The sequence below is a fragment of the Grosmannia clavigera genome, assembly GCF_000143105.1.
Source record: "Grosmannia clavigera kw1407 unplaced genomic scaffold GCSC_173, whole genome shotgun sequence".
NCBI lineage: Eukaryota > Fungi > Ascomycota > Sordariomycetes > Ophiostomatales > Ophiostomataceae > Leptographium > Leptographium clavigerum.
In genome coordinates, this window is record NW_014040765.1 from 599,022 (window position 1) to 617,212 (window position 18,191).

The 18,191-nt window shown below is 53.7% G+C and overlaps 7 protein-coding genes across 7 annotated transcripts; 2 read left to right on the plus strand and 5 right to left on the minus strand.

Moving 5' to 3' along the window:
- Positions 1-348: 348 nt before the first annotated feature.
- On the minus strand, positions 349-1,682 carry CMQ_7340 (nickel transporter; the record flags this gene model as incomplete). The annotated part of the gene is made up of 2 exons (XM_014314345.1): positions 349-713; positions 764-1,682. The coding sequence occupies 2 exons, from the start codon at positions 1,680-1,682 to the stop codon at positions 349-351; spliced, it is 1,284 nt and encodes a 427-aa protein (XP_014169820.1).
- Positions 1,683-2,309: 627 nt separating this feature from the next.
- On the plus strand, positions 2,310-3,932 carry CMQ_7297 (major facilitator superfamily transporter lactose; the record flags this gene model as incomplete). The annotated part of the gene is made up of 6 exons (XM_014314302.1): positions 2,310-2,372; positions 2,432-2,501; positions 2,667-2,769; positions 2,839-2,968; positions 3,175-3,728; positions 3,779-3,932. 6 exons carry the CDS (start codon positions 2,310-2,312, stop codon positions 3,930-3,932), a joined length of 1,074 nt encoding a protein of 357 aa, XP_014169777.1.
- Positions 3,933-3,998: 66 nt separating this feature from the next.
- CMQ_7284 (glutathione-dependent formaldehyde-activating gfa) lies at positions 3,999-4,950 on the minus strand (the record flags this gene model as incomplete). Its single annotated transcript, XM_014314289.1, has 3 exons — positions 3,999-4,337; positions 4,404-4,667; positions 4,729-4,950. The coding sequence occupies 3 exons, from the start codon at positions 4,948-4,950 to the stop codon at positions 3,999-4,001; spliced, it is 825 nt and encodes a 274-aa protein (XP_014169764.1).
- Positions 4,951-5,595: 645 nt separating this feature from the next.
- On the minus strand, positions 5,596-10,734 carry CMQ_7088 (ABC bile acid transporter; the record flags this gene model as incomplete). The annotated part of the gene is made up of 4 exons (XM_014314093.1): positions 5,596-5,778; positions 5,840-9,886; positions 9,953-10,462; positions 10,669-10,734. The coding sequence occupies 4 exons, from the start codon at positions 10,732-10,734 to the stop codon at positions 5,596-5,598; spliced, it is 4,806 nt and encodes a 1,601-aa protein (XP_014169568.1).
- Positions 10,735-12,110: 1,376 nt separating this feature from the next.
- Positions 12,111-13,394, minus strand: CMQ_7065 (uncharacterized protein; the record flags this gene model as incomplete). The annotated part of the gene is made up of 1 exon (XM_014314070.1): positions 12,111-13,394. One exon carries the CDS (start codon positions 13,392-13,394, stop codon positions 12,111-12,113), a length of 1,284 nt encoding a protein of 427 aa, XP_014169545.1.
- A 1,008-nt stretch (positions 13,395-14,402) lies between these two features.
- Positions 14,403-15,230, minus strand: CMQ_7202 (uncharacterized protein; the record flags this gene model as incomplete). The annotated part of the gene is made up of 2 exons (XM_014314207.1): positions 14,403-14,818; positions 14,894-15,230. The coding sequence occupies 2 exons, from the start codon at positions 15,228-15,230 to the stop codon at positions 14,403-14,405; spliced, it is 753 nt and encodes a 250-aa protein (XP_014169682.1).
- A 2,373-nt stretch (positions 15,231-17,603) lies between these two features.
- CMQ_7746 (uncharacterized protein) lies at positions 17,604-17,879 on the plus strand (the record flags this gene model as incomplete). Its single annotated transcript, XM_014314751.1, has 1 exon — positions 17,604-17,879. The coding sequence occupies one exon, from the start codon at positions 17,604-17,606 to the stop codon at positions 17,877-17,879; it is 276 nt and encodes a 91-aa protein (XP_014170226.1).
- Between the last annotated feature and the right edge of the window lie 312 nt (positions 17,880-18,191).

An 18,191-nucleotide genomic window follows, 5' to 3' on the forward strand; every position in this document is an offset into this window, starting at 1 on the left:
CGGAAATGCCGAGGGCATACGTAAAGCAGTCTGTTGCAGCGGATACCCTATATAGTTTTCACTTACGTACGTAGCTTTGTCTATGCTAGTTATTTCAAAAATTGACTAACATACAACAGCCCATCGTGGATCTATGTCTCTTTCCTGCGTACCCAGCTATCTTTTTCAATAAACAGACCACCTTCCTGCACCGCGGAAACTCTAAAATCTAGGAGGCTACTGCATTACAACCGTAATACTTCCAGTATTGTACAAACGACAGCACTGACAAGCAGGAACCCGTCTAGGGGTGGTTATCGGCACGGCGCACCTGGGCTACGAACGACCATATTCGTGTCCGTAACGTCTTCAATCCGAACTGACAGTATTGTGGCATGCTGTAGTCCTTCTGTCTAAGTATTGCCGCCAGGGCTTGTACACGAGGACTGATCCGATGCCGACAATTAGAAAGAGACCGCAGATGCTTCCGCCTATTACGTCAAAGTTGTCACCTATGACGCCGACACCATCCCAAAAGCGGCCCTCGGGACTTGCCACGTTGTCGACGAGGGTGAGCACCTGGACCACGCCGATAAAAGCGGCTACTACGATGGTGATCCCCGTGAGCACAACAGAGTAGTACAGAATGGCCACGGTGTCTCTAGAAAAGACCTTGGACGTGTAGAGGGTCATCATCAGAGCGCCGTCGCTCGAGTCGACAAGACACATGCCGGCTGCTAGGATCAGAATCGGAGAATAGTCCCATAACAGAGGAGATGCTTACCAGTGAATAACATGGGGAGGATGAGGATCAGCCACATGCTCGTGCCGTTACTGCCCTGCAGACTGGCGATGCCCAGCAGGGCGACCTCTGAGCTTGTGTCGAAGCCGAGGCCGAAGAGAAGGCCGAGCGGATACATCTTCCAGGGCCGATCGATGAGGACGAACAGCCGGCGAAAGAGGCGGACCAGCAGGCCGCCGCCCTCCAGATGGAGATGAGCGGCCGAGGGAGTGGAAGTGGCAGCAGCTGTTCCGACCCGACTGTTTGGCCTTGCGTCCGTCCCAGCGGTGGTTGCAACGACGGCCTCGATATCGTGGGTGGCCACCCGGTCGGCGTCGCCCTCATCAGCACCACTGCCGGCACTGGCCAGAGCGGCATTCTCTGGGCTGCGGACACGGCCGGCACCTCTCGTGCGCAGCTCCTCGCGCAGGCCTCGCACGAGCCGCCAGAGCACCCAGGCGTTGCCGACGCAGAGGATGAGTAGCACGGCGGCCGAGACGCTGGTGCCGATGATGTTACCGACACGTTCGAAGCTGTGGAAGCGGTCTCGCAGCGCGCCCGAGGTAGCGGCCACGACAACACAGGTGATCACGACAATGGTCGAGTGGCCCAGGCTAAAGAAGGTGCCGACGGCGACCGGCCGCTGGCCGGCAGCGATCAACCGCCGCGTCATCAGGTCGATGGCGCTGATGTGGTCGGCATCGAGCGCGTGCCGCAGCCCCAGCGTGTAGGCCAGCACGGCCGAGCCCATCAGCCGCGGGTAGAAGCGCAGCACGACCGCCACGACCGCCCACACGAGCACGTTGACGACCACCAGAAGGCTGATCAGGGCCAGCGCCGGCAGCGGCAGGCCGTGCAGCTTCCGGGGGATGCGTGGCTGCAGCCACAGGCCAGCGCGGTGGAGGAAGCTGGTCCCTGTCATCGTCGGGGAGGAGAGGAGAAGACGAGAAGGCGGGGCAGAAAGAGACTGCGAATAGCTTCTTACCAGCAGTGGCGGCGAGCCATATATGACTTTCCCTACTTCCCCTCATCGCTCCTCGCAGCTCCGTTGCTTGCTAGCTGATATTGGCACTGTAGATACTCGGTACATTTAGTAGGTCAATTCTTGTCACCATAAGAACTCGTCACACTGTGGACTATTGGCGGAGAGCAGTGGGGAATCTGGTGAAAACTCTGCGCTATAAATGCATCTAACTCTAGTTTGGTATCTCGCGTACGGAGTACGGAGTACTCCGTTCATTATGCAGACCAACCTTCATCCTCCTCTGCAAGTCGGTCCTAGCACGTGATATCACTTAAAAGCAGCACTTTTCACCAACATGCACTGTAAGCGATATATCGGCAGAGGTTGGATGGCCATGACAGTATCAATGTGGCTAGGATTACTGGGAGACGGGCGATCTTCTCCGGGATGCACTAGTATTATGTTCATGTGATGCTCAAGATAATGGCAATGTGACACAGACGCCAGCACATAAAGACGACGTCGTAGAAGCCTTGTATTACGGAACGTTTGCAAAACAGATCGTTAAAAGCAGAAGCACGTGACATGGAGCACAGGGAAGGCACGACAAAGGTGTGTTCGGGGGCGCAAACGAAGAAGGTGCACAATGTGAGTTGATGAGGTCGCAGTCTTACAGTTAAATATGCCACTCAACACGACAGACATAGGCCGACCTGTTTTCAGCCCTGCAGGAAACCAAGATCAAGGCGACGAGCCGGGATTCGTTGCGACTGTACTGTGAGCGAGCTTACAAGGCGTTGGGAAACTGCGCCTTCGTCTGCTGACGTGCATAAAGATGCCATATTCGTCTCATTCTGCTGTGCCTGTGCGAACGGCTACGACTGTGCGCTCTTCCCATCCTCCAGGAAGCCGCCGACAGACTGCTGACAATACGGGGAGTAGCGTCGCTGATGACGTCCGTTCTGGCCATGTCCCACTTCCAGGACATGTTCCACAGCGGCATGACAGGATCCAAGGTGTCGATCATCTTTTCGCTCCACACGGTGTAAGACACGACCGCTTATGCTTCTTCTGGAAACGTGACTCTCCCGGACTAACTGTGGCTGGACAACAGCGGTGCCATGGTGATGTCGCCGGGCGCTGCGATCTTGTCGGACCGCTTCGGTCGGCGCGTTGCCATGTTCTGCGGCGAATGGGTCATCATCATAGGCATGGTGGTCGCGGCAACGTCTGGGCAGCTGGAGGTTGAGGAGATGCGGACAAACATCCGACTGGACGGTATCGACAAGTCGTCATGGGATTGCAAGTTGGAGAGGGGAGGGGGAATAAAGGGACAAAAAAAGAAAGAAAGAAAGAAAGAAAAGAAGAACAAAAAAGGAGACGACATGACTGATCATTCCCAGACCGTCCCCTCTTTCTGACGCACAGCGGCCGCTGGCGCATGGCCTAGGTGCTGATGATCTCCGTCTTCGGCCAGTTCTCCGGCAACGGGCTCGGCTACTTCAACACGGTCATCTTTGCCAACCTAGGCGTGACCGCCGTGGCCCAGCAGCTTGGCTACAACCTGCTCAACGCCGTGCTGTCAGCCCTGGGCGCCGTGGCCACTGTGGCCGTGACGGATCGGACGCCACGTCGCCGCGTCCTCGTTGTCGGCACGCTCGTCTGTGCTGCCGCCCTGGCCCGCAATGCCGGCCTGTCGGCCGTCTTGGCTCACCAACCCCAGAACATCGCCCCGTCTTACGCCCGCGCTGCCCTCGCCAGGTACCTCCTCTTCAACATCGTCTCTTCCTTCACGTACACGCCGCTCCAGGCCGTCATCCCGGCCGAGGCCCTCGAGACGACCACGCGCGCCAATGGCCTCGCCCTCTCCAACGTGCTCGTCAATGCCGTCGGCTTCATCAACCAGTTCTGCGGACCCATCACCCTCGGCAACATCGGCTACCGCTACATCTACATCTTTGTTGGCTGGGACCTGGTCGAGGCCCTGCTGTGGTATCTGTTCGGGTGAGCCCCCTCTTTCCTCTTTCGGCCGAGCCCCCACTCTGGCCTTCCAGCGTCGAGTCTCTCGGCCGCACCCTCGAACAGCTCGCCTGGGTATACGAACAGCCCAATCCTGTCAAGGCCTCGCTGCGTGTCGATAATGTCGCCGTCCAGGACAACGGCAAGGTCACTGAAACTGCGGTGTTTCCTACGGCCGAAAAGAGATGAACTGGCTCGCTGTATTTCGTTTGGTTGGCTTTTGTGTTTCTTGAATACCAAGACATCTCACCCCCCCTATCTCAACACATCGATTTCGTATCCATCCTGGCCTTCGTCGGTCCGCTGCACCGGCAGACTGGAAATGTCCAGCCCAGACGGGCTGCCGTGAACATCCAACACTCGGATGTTTACGGGCGCAATGTCCAGATTTCTGCGCACCAATGCCTTTCTCTCCTCTGGAAGCCGGTCGAGAACGTGCTGCGGCGGGCCGTAGACATTCATGTACACGTGGACGCCGCAGGTCTGACAGAACGGATGGCCCATGAAACGCCGGCCAAACCGGTAGTCCTGCGTATGTTCGGTGCCGTGTAGAGATACCTGCGCCTTGGATGGATAGGCACCGACCCAGGCATTCTGTCGTCGTAAGAAAAGAAAGGAAAGACGGAAGTAAAAATGGCGGGGAAAATAGGAAGATCTCACCCTCGTGCATATGCTGCAGTTGTCCTCCTTCATTGACATGGTCTCCAGCGGTTCCAGCAGCGTGATGTCCACCTTTCCGCAGAGACAGGAGCCCGTAGACGGCCAGGTCGTCTGGGCCTGTGCAGGGGAGACGGAGGTGTCGCGCTCAAGAGCAAACGGATTGAAGCCTTGCAGCGCACGCAAGTTGACCAACGTCTGCTGCCGCCACGGACTCTGTCCCTCTGGATGGCTTCCCAACAAGGTCGTGCCACAGACGGAACAGAACTGGTTTGCATCCTGTCAGCTCGGAAGTCAGCCTGGACACAAACAGTTCGGATCATCCTACCTTGTGCAGCATGTTTGGGGACCGATGCTCCATCATCTTTCCCTCATCATGGATCACTCGGACATCCTCAACTTCCACGGCTTGCCACTGGGCTCCCAGCTTCGTACAGGCCGCACAGCTGCACGGAACAGCCTGCTTTTCATCACCCTCGGCCTCCGTGCTCTCAGCGCGCAACAGCTCGAAACGGTAGCCGCCACAGTGACAGTTTCCGAAGCGCGCCATCGTGTTTGTGTGGTTCTTCTTCGCTTTCTATCGATTTCGACCGCTTCCTTTCTCTTTTCTCTGTTTTATTTGCCTGCTTGTCCCTTATCATTACGCCACCTTCCTTTTTGGCTCGCTGTGCTGTCAACTTATCTTACACCTGTCGAATGGTACTCCGTATACAAACTGCAAATAAGACAAGAATAAGCAACTGTGGGGTCCCACCCTCTTTTTGGATGATTTGACAAGACCATTTTATCGAACAAATCTAACCACAACAATGCACGCTTACTGGACACCTTTTCTTTGGCACATTCGGCTCGCATAAAGTTGTCCAAGGCACGGCGGATTGTCTTGGACTTGTACTACAACTCTTCAATCTCGTCTTCTCTTGTATATACAGAAAGCTGTATCATTTAGAGTCTAATTCTATATTCACATCTTCTTCGTTACCTCTCATTAGAGCACTACTCGTTGGAGCATTGTAGCTTTTGGGGTCCTGCATTTGGACGCTCTTGTACATGTTGTCAACGCCTAAATCATCCCAAAACAATCCGAGGTAAAAATGTATCCGGAGCAATCCGCCTTCAATGGCAGCAAATCTGAAGGATCGGCCGCCTCGCCAGCGGTGTCGTTTATCTTCAGTGAAATCGGGTGGCTTTCTGCTCACGACAATTCGGTCACGGGAGCTGCGAGCACAACGCGTCCATTCTCGAGGATGACCGAAAAGTCGGCATCGCGCACAGCTTCCAAACGATGAGCAATCGTGATGACAGTGCTGTGCTTCAGCTCCTCTCGGAGAACTTCCTGTATCCGGAAGGCGGTGGCTTTGTCGATCGATGCGGTAGCCTTTACTAATCATTAGACATCAGGTCACAAAAAGAGATTAATGGCACGCAAAGCCACGCACCTCGTCCAGGATCACAATCGGACTCCGGCGAAGTACCGCCCGGCCGAGCCCAACGAGCTGCCGTTGGCCCTGGCTCATGTTCTTGCCACCGCCGTCGATACGGCTGTCCAGTTTAAATTCGCCAGTCGCGTCGCCGAGCACCTTTGCCAGGACGGCAATGCACTCCTCATCCGTGTGATGCCCGATAGGATCAAGGTTTTCTCGGAGCGTGCCAGGGAAGAGCACCGGGTCCTGTGCCACAAAGCTGATGCGCTGCCGTAGCGCATGCTTGTTCACTTTAGCTACATCCATTCCCCCAATGTAAATGCTTCCCTGCGTCGCTTCATTGTTATCTGGCAACACTGTGCCGAGCAATGCCAGCGCAAGCGTGCTCTTGCCCGATCCCGTGCGTCCTGTAACCGCAACGGTCGAGCCTGCAGGGATGCGCATCGTGATGTTGCGAAGACTGGGTTCCAAGTGCGGTGCATAACGTACCGTCACATCATCAAACACAATGTCGTCGTTTGTCGTGGGCCAAGCTGCCGGAGGGTCAATGTCGCCAATCGGCTCCTGGTCCAGGTCGAGCAACTCAATGACCCGCTCAACTGAGACAAACTGCATCTGAAGCTCACCGTAACGGCGGCACAGCACTTGAGTTGAGTTGACAAAATTGGCCGCAGCTGTCAGCACAAAAGCCACGAGGCCACTCGACAGGCCAGTCGCCAGGGCCGTTATTGTCAGCGCAAACGTGGACAACGCGGTCATACTGTTAAAGCGCCACTGCAGCCACGCCTGGAGAGACCAGTAGAAATGATCCATACGTTGGAAGGCGTCGGTCGTGGAGATGATGCGCTCTTGGAAGTCCGGCTGTGCCCTGAACGCACGAACGGTTGTGAGACCTTCCAGCAGCGTCCCGAAGTTGGACATGAGAGGCGAAAGCGAGACCATTTCCAGACGACGCAGCGACTGGGATGTCGGCAAGAACCGAATGAAGACCAGGACGAAAGCAACGGTCATAAAGACGGCCATGGCCAGAAACGTTGGCGTGGCCGTTGCAATTACCAAGATGGACGTGAGCCAGTTGAGCATGAACCAAGCACAGCGGTGGATTTGCTGCGCGACTGCTCCGTCGATGGTGCCAATATCCGACGTGACCCGGTTCATCAGCCTGCCCACAGGGGTGATATCGAAGAAGCGAAACGGCGCTGTGCTGACACGCACCATGACCTCCTGGAATACTCTCTTACCGGCCACATAAGTGATGATGATCAGGATGATGTCCGAGAGAGTCCGAAATAAGAGTGTAAAAATTGCAAGAAGCGTCAGCCATAGAAGCCATGGCACAACGTTGGTCATGGGGGAGGGCAGTCCAAAGTCACCCTCATACCAGCCCGTAGTGTTTGCGTTGTCCGGATTCACCACCGTCGCGATAGAGAACATGTCCTCGTCGCCATGTGACCCAGAAGTCAAAAGCTGTTTCCATGGTTGCAGATATGTAAACACCCTTGGAACAAGCGTCAGTGTCGCCTCAATCGCAGCATCAGCCGTGGCGTCTTTGTCGTAGGCCTCGCCCCATATCTTGAGAAAATAGAGATACGCAATTTTCGCGATGCGGAAGCCGATAAACGTGAATAGTGTCAATACCCACCACCGAAGGCCGCCGGCTTTGACATACCGCCAATACACAGACATCATGACCCCACCGTGGGCGCGATACTCTTCTTCGATAAATTTGTTGGCGCCATTCGTAGTTGACGCAGGTTTGCCCGCAACATTGTTCTCCGGTGACGAATCGCCCTCGTTGTCGTCAGCAGCACTGCTTCCCTCGCTGTCCGCCGTTGTTGTTGGCGCAGCTGCAGAAACGCCGGCCGATTTCCTGACTGTCCCGATATCCACTTTTGTTACGATGCCGTTCTCGTCACTGACTTCGTAGATCTGGTCCGCGTAGCCGGCAACAAGATCCAAGCGATGCGTGACAAAAAGTGCCAGTCGGTTTCGCATGAGCCCCGAGTCTGTAAAGAGCTTCTTCATGATCGATTCAGCCGTGTTGTGGTCTAGGGCCGCAATAGGATCATCGAGAAGCAGGATGCGTGCACGGCTGTAGACGGCGCGTGCCAAAGCAACTCGGGCTTTCTGGCCGCCCGACAAGCCGATACCGTTCTCGCCGATGTTTGACATATCTCCCGCTTCGAATTCGGAAAAGTCCTGCAGCAGGCAGCATGCTTCGACGACGCTATTGTATCTCTGCTCGTCAAACGGCGTGCAGAAGAGGATGTTCTCACGCACACTCATGCTCTGGAGCCAGGGTGTCTGCGCGCAGTAACCAATAGTCTCTCGAGGAACAAAACGGGTGCCGCTATGTTGGTCCATCTCGCCCAGAATAGACATGAGCAAAGCCGTCTTACCGGTGCCGACCTTTCCAAAGATGACGGTCAAACTGCCACCGTCGGCGATCAAGTCAACTTTTGTCAGTACAGGCTTCTTCACTGTTGGCCAAGAGAAAGATCCGTCGGTGATCTCCACGTGGAGGGGACCAGGTGGGCGCAAGATGCCGTCCACTATGGCGCCTCCGGGAGCCTGCTTTAGTATGACATCAGCAGCACCATCGCTTTCTTTTTCTGGCTCGCTCATAAACGCATCAATACGGCGCATGGCAACGGTGGCGTTCAAAAGCACCGTAATGAGATCAGGTAACTCGCGCAAACTTTGTTCAAGCAGGTTGAATAGATTCAGGGCAGGAAAGGCCACGTCCACTGTTAGAGGCCGCCTCTCCCAGACGGTATAGGCGTAAAAAGCCGCCACGGGGAAGAAACTGGCAGACATCTGGTTGACAACGCTGATGATCCGTTGAATAATATTGGTAATCACTCGGTAACGTAATTCCTTCTGTCGCGCTTTCAGGATGTCGGCCAGCCACCTGTCCTGCCAGTCATACCAGCGTAAGTGTCGAATCGACTCAATAAACTGCGAGGTCACCTGAAGCTTGATGTCGGTTACAGCTCGGCGGGCCGTCTCCCATCTGACAAGGATACGAATAACAAAGACGTTGATAAGCTGTGCCATGACAACAACAAGGATCCCAACTAAGGAGGCAGCTCCGAGAATGCGCCAAAGAAGTACCATGGAAAGGACAAAGTTGAGCGGCTTCGTAAACAGAGTGGGAAACTCCCAGAAGCGCTGGGCCACCTCGTAGACGTCATTTCGCATGAGGTTGAGAATCTTGCCAGTCGAGGCAGGACCTTGTACAAGATCCTCGGCAACTTCGCCTCCGTTTTTCGTGCTTGCATCTGTATGGCTTGGAAACGTAAAAGCCTTTCGACGCAGCGTCTTTTCGTAGATCATAGTGATCAGCTCACCACGCGACCGCTCGTAGCAGCGACGTGCATACCAGAGCGAAAAGACACCACATTGAGAACGAAGGAGGTTTGTAATGCAGATGAGAACCGCATAGATCGTAGCCACACGCACGTTGGGGTTGGAGCCCTCCATGGAAGCCAGGAGTGCCTTGAGAAAGACAATCGGGAGCATCGAGAGAAGAGAATCCAATATTCCGAGGACAGATGTGATGATTAGATCCGGGGTATTGACCTTGACGACGCGACTAGTAACGGTTCCCCTGACGTCTTGAAACAGTCGATAGAGGCGCCCATGTTGGAATTGATAGGGGAGGTTCCAGACGTCCTCGCTGTGCAGCTGCCGGGTATATCCCAAGCCAATGAGAGGCCCCATCCAACTAACAGTCATCCATTGCCACAAGGTCAGGGCGTCTTCGGGGCTGCGGAGCTTGTTCGAGGGTGTCTCAAAGGGCAGAGCAATAGTCTCGCCGTCTGTTCCAGAGGCACGGTTGCCAAGGCTGGGATCGCGCAAGGGCATGGTGGTCATGATGGCCAGAGACAGCCCAGTCACGCTGATCTCAGAAAGCCAAAGTGGGCACAAAGGCCAGCGGTAGAGATCAGGTACACCGAGGAGTAGGGCCAGTTGAATGGCCAAAGTGGCCGCGTGAAGCAGGTAGACGGCCCCTGGCAGCGTGCGAGGACGATCGATGGCTAGCAATAAGCATGATGCAAGCTGCCCCAGTTGTCAGCTCGGCGAATTTTTAGGCGATAACAGAATTGTCACTTCATATATACGCACGCATGGGACAAGGGGTGTTAGGTATAGCAGGCCCAACCCGGCTGCAAACGTGAGGAGCAGGCTAGTGATAACACCTATGAGAGACAGCAGAAAGAGTGTTACTTCCATCGTCCATATCCGGATCTTGGACAGCGTAAATCTGTTGCCAGGACTGACAATGGTGATTTCATTGCTGTCATCGCTGTCGTTATTACTGATGACCTCAGCTGTAGTCCCGAACTCGATGCTTCTCCCGGTAAATGAATCTGGTTCAACAGCCAGTGACGGTCTGTTGCAGAAAGGAGCTTCAGCTTCTTCTTCCTCGTCAGCTTCGTCATCATCAGGCAAAGACCAGCCCGTGGCCGGGCCCAACTCATCCTTTTCGGTAGCAAAATCGCGCAGCCAGATGGGACGCCGCCGCCATAGTGGACGCAGGCTGTAACGGCCAAGAACGACGACGATTGCGACCAGGGCCGGAATGTAAGCCACTAAACCCGGGCAGCCATCACTGAACGCAGCAGTCTCGGGTACCTGATCATGCTGTCAGTTCCTGTACAGGGTAACCTGGAATTGGCGTCTTGCGTAACAGCAAATGTGGGGGGCCTGATTTGGAGGTGTGGGGTGCAGCTTTTTGGGTAACAAAACGTGTTCTTGTGGAAGGATCTCCATCCGAAGTTTTGGCGATGCTATTCCACAGAGAAGAGGAATGGGAAAAGCGATATTATGCAGTAACATACCCACACCTGCCGGCAACATGAATAGCAGGGCCATATGCTATTCTGCCCGTCGGGGGGCGATAGCATGGTTATTGAGCGAGCGGGAAGGCGCGACTCGTAAGCAGGCGCGTTAACGAGGCAAGTCCAATCGGCAAAGGTTCGCCATATGTAGGAATGCGGCAGGATCAAGGAAGGTGGTACAAGACCAAAAAGGGTGCACTAAGCTCGGTGATAGTGAGCACTGTGTCAAGAACACCTGCTTTAGGACGCCGAATTAAAACTGGTCACAAAGGATAGAAAGCATGTAAGGTGAGAGAGTGCGGACAAAGCGGTAACGGGTTACGAGTATACTATGTAAGATACGAGAGCAAATATGCTCGAAGCAGCCAAAAAGAGAGCTGTTCAAAGCTAAGTGTGGGTGGCGTCATGGCAAAGGAAATACTCGTACTCCGTACGGAGTACTTTACTTATACGTACTCCGCAAATCCAATCATGATCGGTACCGGTGTCGGCCAGAGCTGGCACACCATTGTATTTCTAGCCTGGATTTTTGCGGTGAAACAAAAATCTACAGAGTACTCCGTATTCTCTGCAGCTTGTCTCGTCGCTGTGGAGGCACGGGATTCAACAGTCCGTTACTCCTCTTTAATAGGAGATAAAGTCGAACCAAGCGACGACCTCGACTGCTACACCGCTTATCGTCTTGAAAACCCAACGGGCCCATCATTCCTTGTTTCTTACCGCTTCCGCCAGCGACTACTCTCTCCACTAGCGATGTCTATTGACCCGAAATGCACATTGGTGTAGAAAGAGTCCTGACGAACGACCCCTTTCCTAACTCCCCGAGCATATCTTACATAGCTACGACAAGGAGACATCCACGATATGGGCTACAGAGGTTTTGAACATGCGTCTAGCATCGTCTTTACGTGCCCTTCTTTTGTTGTTGTGTCTCGAATGTCGCGTGCGTAGCCACAAATACGAGTCGGGCACATCCACCTTCCAACAGCCTTGTGCCCCTCGGCTGAGTGTATCCAGTGCAATTGGGGCTCTCGTGGCTTAACGCGGACCGCCCGCATGGGTGAGGTCTCCGCAAGTCGTGAAGCAGGTCGTGAGGCTGTCAAAAGTCAGCATACTCTACGGAGTTATCGTAGACGGTCCCAGATGAAGCTTGCTCTGCTAGCCCTAGCAAGTGTGCCCCTGTGAACTCGCGTGCCGAAGCTGCACACCAAACATTCCTGCTAAAAGGCCTCGTCATCAGTATGCGTCACCTTGTGTTCTGCTACCATCTGCAAAATTTCGCACTTGTACCCGTGTTTCAGCACTGCACTCCGCGCATGGCAAACAACTAAGAAAACCGGATTTGTTGAATTAAAGTATGATCCAACCTTTCTAAAGGCCAGGAAAGGATTAGAAAAGAAGCGCTTGAACAAAATTCTAAAAAAGTAGCAGTTACGCAAAATCTATGGACGGTATGCCGGAGCCGGCCAGTCTTCTTTCAAATCTTCATATACGACGGAGTTGGCATAGCTGGTGCCGGCATAGCTGTTGCCTTCCTCGCTCTTTGCCGATACTGGTGTCACGATAGTCGACATGGGCACGCCGTCCTCTACAGATGAGGCGGGCATCTCTACCCAGGGGCTCGTTGAGTGTCTCTGGGCCGATAGCTCTGCATATGGAGTTGGCTCTTCCCGGGCAGGCATCTCTGCATATGGGCTTGAGTCTTGATGAGCAGGCAACTCAAAGATCTCCTGCTGCTGGTGCGGGATCTGGTTCATTCCAGCAGCCTGGTGCCATTTGGCGTTCGCGCCAACACCCTCGGCCGCTTTCCAGTAGGTATGGCCGCCTGGTAGCTCTGAGTGGCCGATGCTCCCAGGAACTTCAGAGATTCCTGGAATCTCGACGAACCCGACGCCACCGCTACCACCGCTACCACCGTTACCACCGTTACCACTGCCACCACTGCCACCACCGCCGACACCAGCATTACTACTGCCACCAGCGAACCCAGCCAACGACAGCATCGGCGCGCTCTCTTCGGCTGGGCGCCGGTTGCGACGGTACCGGAAGATAAACAGGGCGGCAGCAGACATGATGGTAACCCCGGCTACGCACGCTCCTGAGATGATCCCGATTTTGGCGGTGCTGGATATGCCCAAGCTGTCATCGGTACTGGCCGAGGCGCCGCTTGTCTCCGTTGGCTGACTAGACGTGGTATTCGTGCCGCTGGCATTGGCGCTGTTGGTCGCTGTGCTGCCGACAGAGCTCGATGTGGTGGATTTTGACAGTGTTGATGACCTTGTTATTGACGATGTCGTTGAAGTCGATGATGCCGATGATGACGATGTCGCTGAAGTCGATGATGCCGATGATGACGAACTGGAGGCGGCGGCAGCAGCGCTCAAGAATTCGCTTCTGGAAAGAGCAATGTCGATATTGGTGTAGGCACAGGCATCGGACATAACCGTGTAAACTTCGCCAAGGTCGCTGGGGTCCTGCTGGCCGACGCAGGCCGCTGCTTTGGTGATGAAGCCGCTGTTGTTCGTGCAGAGGCATTCGTTCAGGCCCGTCACGCTGCTTGCGCTGTTGCACTTGCCCTGGCTGGACGCAAGATAAATGCACGCTTGCGAGTTTGTCGGATACGCGGAGAAGTCGTTCGTAATGCCCCTGACCGGTTTCGTGAAGCCCTGCAGCACCAGCCAGGCAGCGATGACGACACGCTGTCTGCTCGCGGACCAGCAAGCCATCGCTGTGGTGTTCCCCTCGGCCCTTGGTGATTCTGTTGTTTCCCTCTCGTTCCTCGATGGCCTCCTCTCTTGCTCGCCAACTTCGGGAATGAACGATCTTCTCGCGTTCCCAGGCGATCAGACAATAATGGCTCTCCAGGGCGGCAGCGTCGCGTTGTTGCGGTCCCAAGTAAGCGATTTGAAAAAATCTGTCCACGTGTTGATGTCTTGGAAGTTAAATCATCACTTGAAGCCGTTTGAGAAATAAACGAATGTCGGAAGTTGAAGAGCTCGAAAAAGTCGAAGAGGCGAGTGACATATGTGGATAAATGGCAGAGCAGGGGTACGATCTGAAACCAGCAGACCGGACTGGAAGTGCTTTAAATTCTATCTAGAAGACCGGTCGAGAATCCGAGCGGTGGATTGAGCAACTGGCTTGGGCAGCCGTGCGGCTGATCTGTCGCTGCACCACCATCTAACTTCTGGGCCGCACGAGAGGCCATAATTAAGTACATTGAAGAATTCCGGATCTTACCAGCTATTCGTAGGGCTAGCCTGATTCCACCCACAGCTACTCCGTAGAGACAGAGGATGCCCCTCCGCCACACACCTTGCATGCTTCTGTCAGCTCGGCTTGCCGCAGGCCTCATCTCCCGTACGAGTACACTAAACTTGACTAGCGGGTGAGTTCGGGGTTCTGCGGAATACATCGCAGAACGTAGAAGCCAAGACAGGACGCGGCGTTGCCGGTCTTTCGTGAAGGGTCGTCCGAGCACTTCGCTCACGATACCGCAATCCCCGTATTTGACGATTTGTTAAATTTCTCATTTCGCACTCACCCTTAGGCATCCCCTCCCCCATACGTGACGAAAAAGGCTGCTAATCAATACCCTCGTAGGGCTTCAAGACAGGGCGGAATACACTAAATTTAGTTCCCGTTTGCCTAAGCCACGATCACTATGCTCCGTCGACATTCCATAATTAGGGACACTCCACTTGGTTTTTCACCACAGCAGCTAGAGACAGCCGTCAGGCGTTCCGCGAGACTAGCCCGACGACAACGGCCTGGACGTTGTCCTCCTTCTTACTGGCAACAATAGAACGGATCTTGTCAGCAATCCCGGCAGTTATCACCGTCGTGTCCACATCAAATCCATTCAGCACGTTATCAACCTCCACGGGCACCCCGCTAATATTATCGATGCAGACTATTTTTCCAGTAGCAGCAGACACAACAAACACGTAGTAGCGATCCAGAGTGGCGGATATTCTAGCGGGCTCGCCCAGACCCCCCGGCATCCCAATCTGTTTGGTCCAGACACTTTGGACAACGGTACTGACATAAGCCTTCTGCAGGGCAGCAGCTTCTTGGATGAGAACGGCGCGCTGCTGCGTCGTTGTGTTACGGGACTGCACTGCCAAGCGATCGAGCACGCTGTCGGGCTCTATCGGAAACCGCAGGGCTTTAGCAACAGGCAAGCAAGTAAATACGGAGTACTACAAGCAACGTAGTCACTCACCTATCGGGGTTTGAACATGGCAGTTTAATACTGCATGCAAGAGTGCGTAAACGTCTGGAATGTGCTTCACTGTCTGAGGAAACCACATGATGTCCTTAGTGGCGACTGGTTGGGATTGAGTTGTTGGGACAAGGCGTGTGTCCCTTTTCTCATCCGGGTCAGCAACGGCAACGATAATAGAGTGACAGGTTGGCAGCGATGCTGGAGCTGTGACCGGCCCGCAAAAAGCATTTGTCATGTCTTGAAAGCACAGCTGGGGAGACAATCCTGTCTCAGAGCCAAGATCATTCAAGGCCTCCGGCATAGCGAAGATCCGGCGGTTCAGATGCTTCGGCATATTTGTTTTTTCTTTGTGTGGAAAAGCTCTTTCTTCGTGGTGCAATGTTCTTGTACTGGACTTTCGTTAGAGTCAAAGAGCAAGACTCTTTCTAAGTCTGGAATGGTTCTGATCGAATTCGAGTTCAGGTCGTTAATGAATAGAGTCTTGCTGCATTGCGACAGCCAAGTTACTGACATAAGTCAAGCTGAGGATGAGATCAATTCGGTGCAGAGTTGTGTCGATCGCTGAACTAGCTAATTGGACAAGTAATCCTGCCAAATCGTTGTGGGCAGTAGCCAAATACTCGGTGCAAGCTATGCTTCGTGCTTCTTGCGAACAGAGTTCAAGTTTGCCCCTGGCAGATGAAGTTGAAGTGGGCAACATGCAAACTCGAATGTGGAAAGAGTTTTACAAGCAAACAAACCGTTCGAGGTGATTAGGTGATAGACGTCTTACGTACGTATGGGGCTTCGTTGCCGAGAGTCTTGGTTCGTCGCTCCTTCTTTACACTATCTAGATTTTCGCGATAATCACTCCGTAAGAGGAAGTTGCGGTGTCAATGGCTAGCTATCACTACAGCTCATCGATCCTTACATTTCGGTTGTCTTCTGATTTCGTCACCAGCACCAGAAGGATGAGAGTTGGGAATTCCATTATCAGTCACCAGAACACGAAAACTTCCATGTGCCATGTCAGCCTGGTCGAGTTCCCGTCCACGAGCACGTGAGATGCAAGAAACAGAGCCGGTCTCCACTTCATTATTTGGTAAAGATGATTAGCCTCAACCTACTCCGTACGAGTATGCACATCACCACACCGCCAAGGGATTTGGGGGCCACGGTTCTTTTTTTAGTGCACACTCGTACGTCGTATATCGCTACGGAGCACTCCGCCAGTGGGAGGATATTGTAAGATACTCGTACGGGTAGGCCGCTTGGATTGAAGTAAGGTAGCTCGTTGTCCATTCTATAGTGTGGCTGCCTCCCAATACAAGCCACCAGGCTAGTCGGCTTATTTGTGGATTGTTCTTGTAAATTGTGACGATTCTTGCAGATTCCTGGCGCTAACCAGCATCCAATTGGAAGAGACGGATCATGCAAATTGACCAGATCAGAGGGAAGCGAATTTCGACTAAGGAAAAGGGGGGCAAAAGGTGGATGGGGGCGGAGATGAGGCAGAGAATAGCCGTTCTCTCGAGCTCGTAATGCTCCGTGCTGTACGGAGTGCGAAGTATACTATGTAATGACAAGAGATCGTCCAGGGGAAGTTGGGATGCAGAATAGGGGCAACGCTTTAAAAGCTCGGCCAGTCCTGTTTTAGGTGTCGAATGATGGAAAATATCAGCAGACCATCAGAGAGCCACTCTACTATGTCTCGCTGCGACATTAGCGCTGATAAGTGGCTAATTCAATCGCTGTCATAGAAGTCGCAAGAGCCGGGTTTATAATTTCGGGGCTTAGTTGCCGGCCAGACGTATGATTCTGGTAATTTTGGTGTAGGGAGAACAGAGGACAGCAGATTGAAGCATGCAGATGATCGACTTGTCATATATCGAAAAGATACTGCGACGCGCCATGTAAGGCGATTCGTTGGGTCTTGCGTTAGCCAGAAGCTAAGCCTCCTTTTATCAGTGATGGGGGATCCCGTCATCCGGGTCAACCAGGCGCAAACTCCTGTGAGAGGAGATTCGCACGTGGACTTGGGAGCAGAATCGATGCTCGCTTGCAGGCTTGTCGGGCTCAGAGACCGGACCCGTCCTGAGACAAACGGTGTCAGAGACATAGCCGCTTGGAGCGAAGAGCCACCTTCCGAGGCCCGCTCGCCTCGTCTCTCGTACATCGTAAGATACATGTTAGATCGCCGGGCAGCCTCACCGTCCTTCACTTTGTATCTTATAAGGCAACGAAGACAGCAAAACCGGGGCGCTTGTCAAGTGTGCCGCGGAGCAGGACTAGTGGGATGAGTTTCGACTCTTATACACTCTTCGTTATGGTGAGACGTTGAAATCTACCCGACAGGGGTCTCCGGTGGACTCTTTCTGCCGCTCCGCCCATTCGATTGGCTTGGGCATGCGTTCTTCTCTTGTGATTCCTATTCTTCCTTCTGGTCTTTCTTTTTCGTCACACTATTGTCTTTATCCGTCCTTTTGTTCACTTCGCCTCACCGTTGAACGGTTATCTGTTGCTGGCCAACACTATTTTCGATACTCTGTACTCCATTACCCGCCGTTGTTTTCCTACTACTCTCAAGTTACTCGATCGAACCCTTGGTCCCTCGCCACGGAACAAAAAGCAAAGACAGGCCTCCTGAGAGTTCAGTATCTTGCGCCGAGAAAACTACGAATCCTCTACAAACTACGCTGTCTCCGTCGACGATAGCAAGCTCATCAAAATGGGCGGGAACCTCTCGAAAACATTCCCGGATACGTCCAAGGACGTCATCAGCCCCACGGATGCCGTAAACGAGCTTATCCTCGCCGTCGCCTGGGCCGGTTCCGCCTACGCCATTGGCATGATCTTCACCTCCATCCAGATTATTGACCGGTGGCGGGGACCTCGCGACGACACGCCCACCAATTTCTTCACTGTCGTTGCGGCATTCATCTTGTCTATACCATGGCCAGCTGTACTCGTCATCCAGTTTTTCAACGACAGCCCCTATGCATGAACCAGGCCAGCTGCTGGGCTGCTTCAATGCAGTTGAGCATGTTGAGTTTGACGTGAACAGAGCCAAAGCAGACGACGGTTCTGCGAGACAGAACGAGAGGTGCGATAAAGGTTGACAAGAGGGTGCCTCAGACGTCGGATACGTTCGAATGCTTTATACGGCCAGCGCGGAGGGAGGGCAAAGCGGTGGAGGTGACATATTTTTCAGCGTAGTTATTTTCAGACCAGTACATCTGCATATTCTGTTTCGTTTCTTTCTTTTGCGACCCAGACAGTAATCCCGAAGCGCATTATGACGCTGGTATACGGAGTA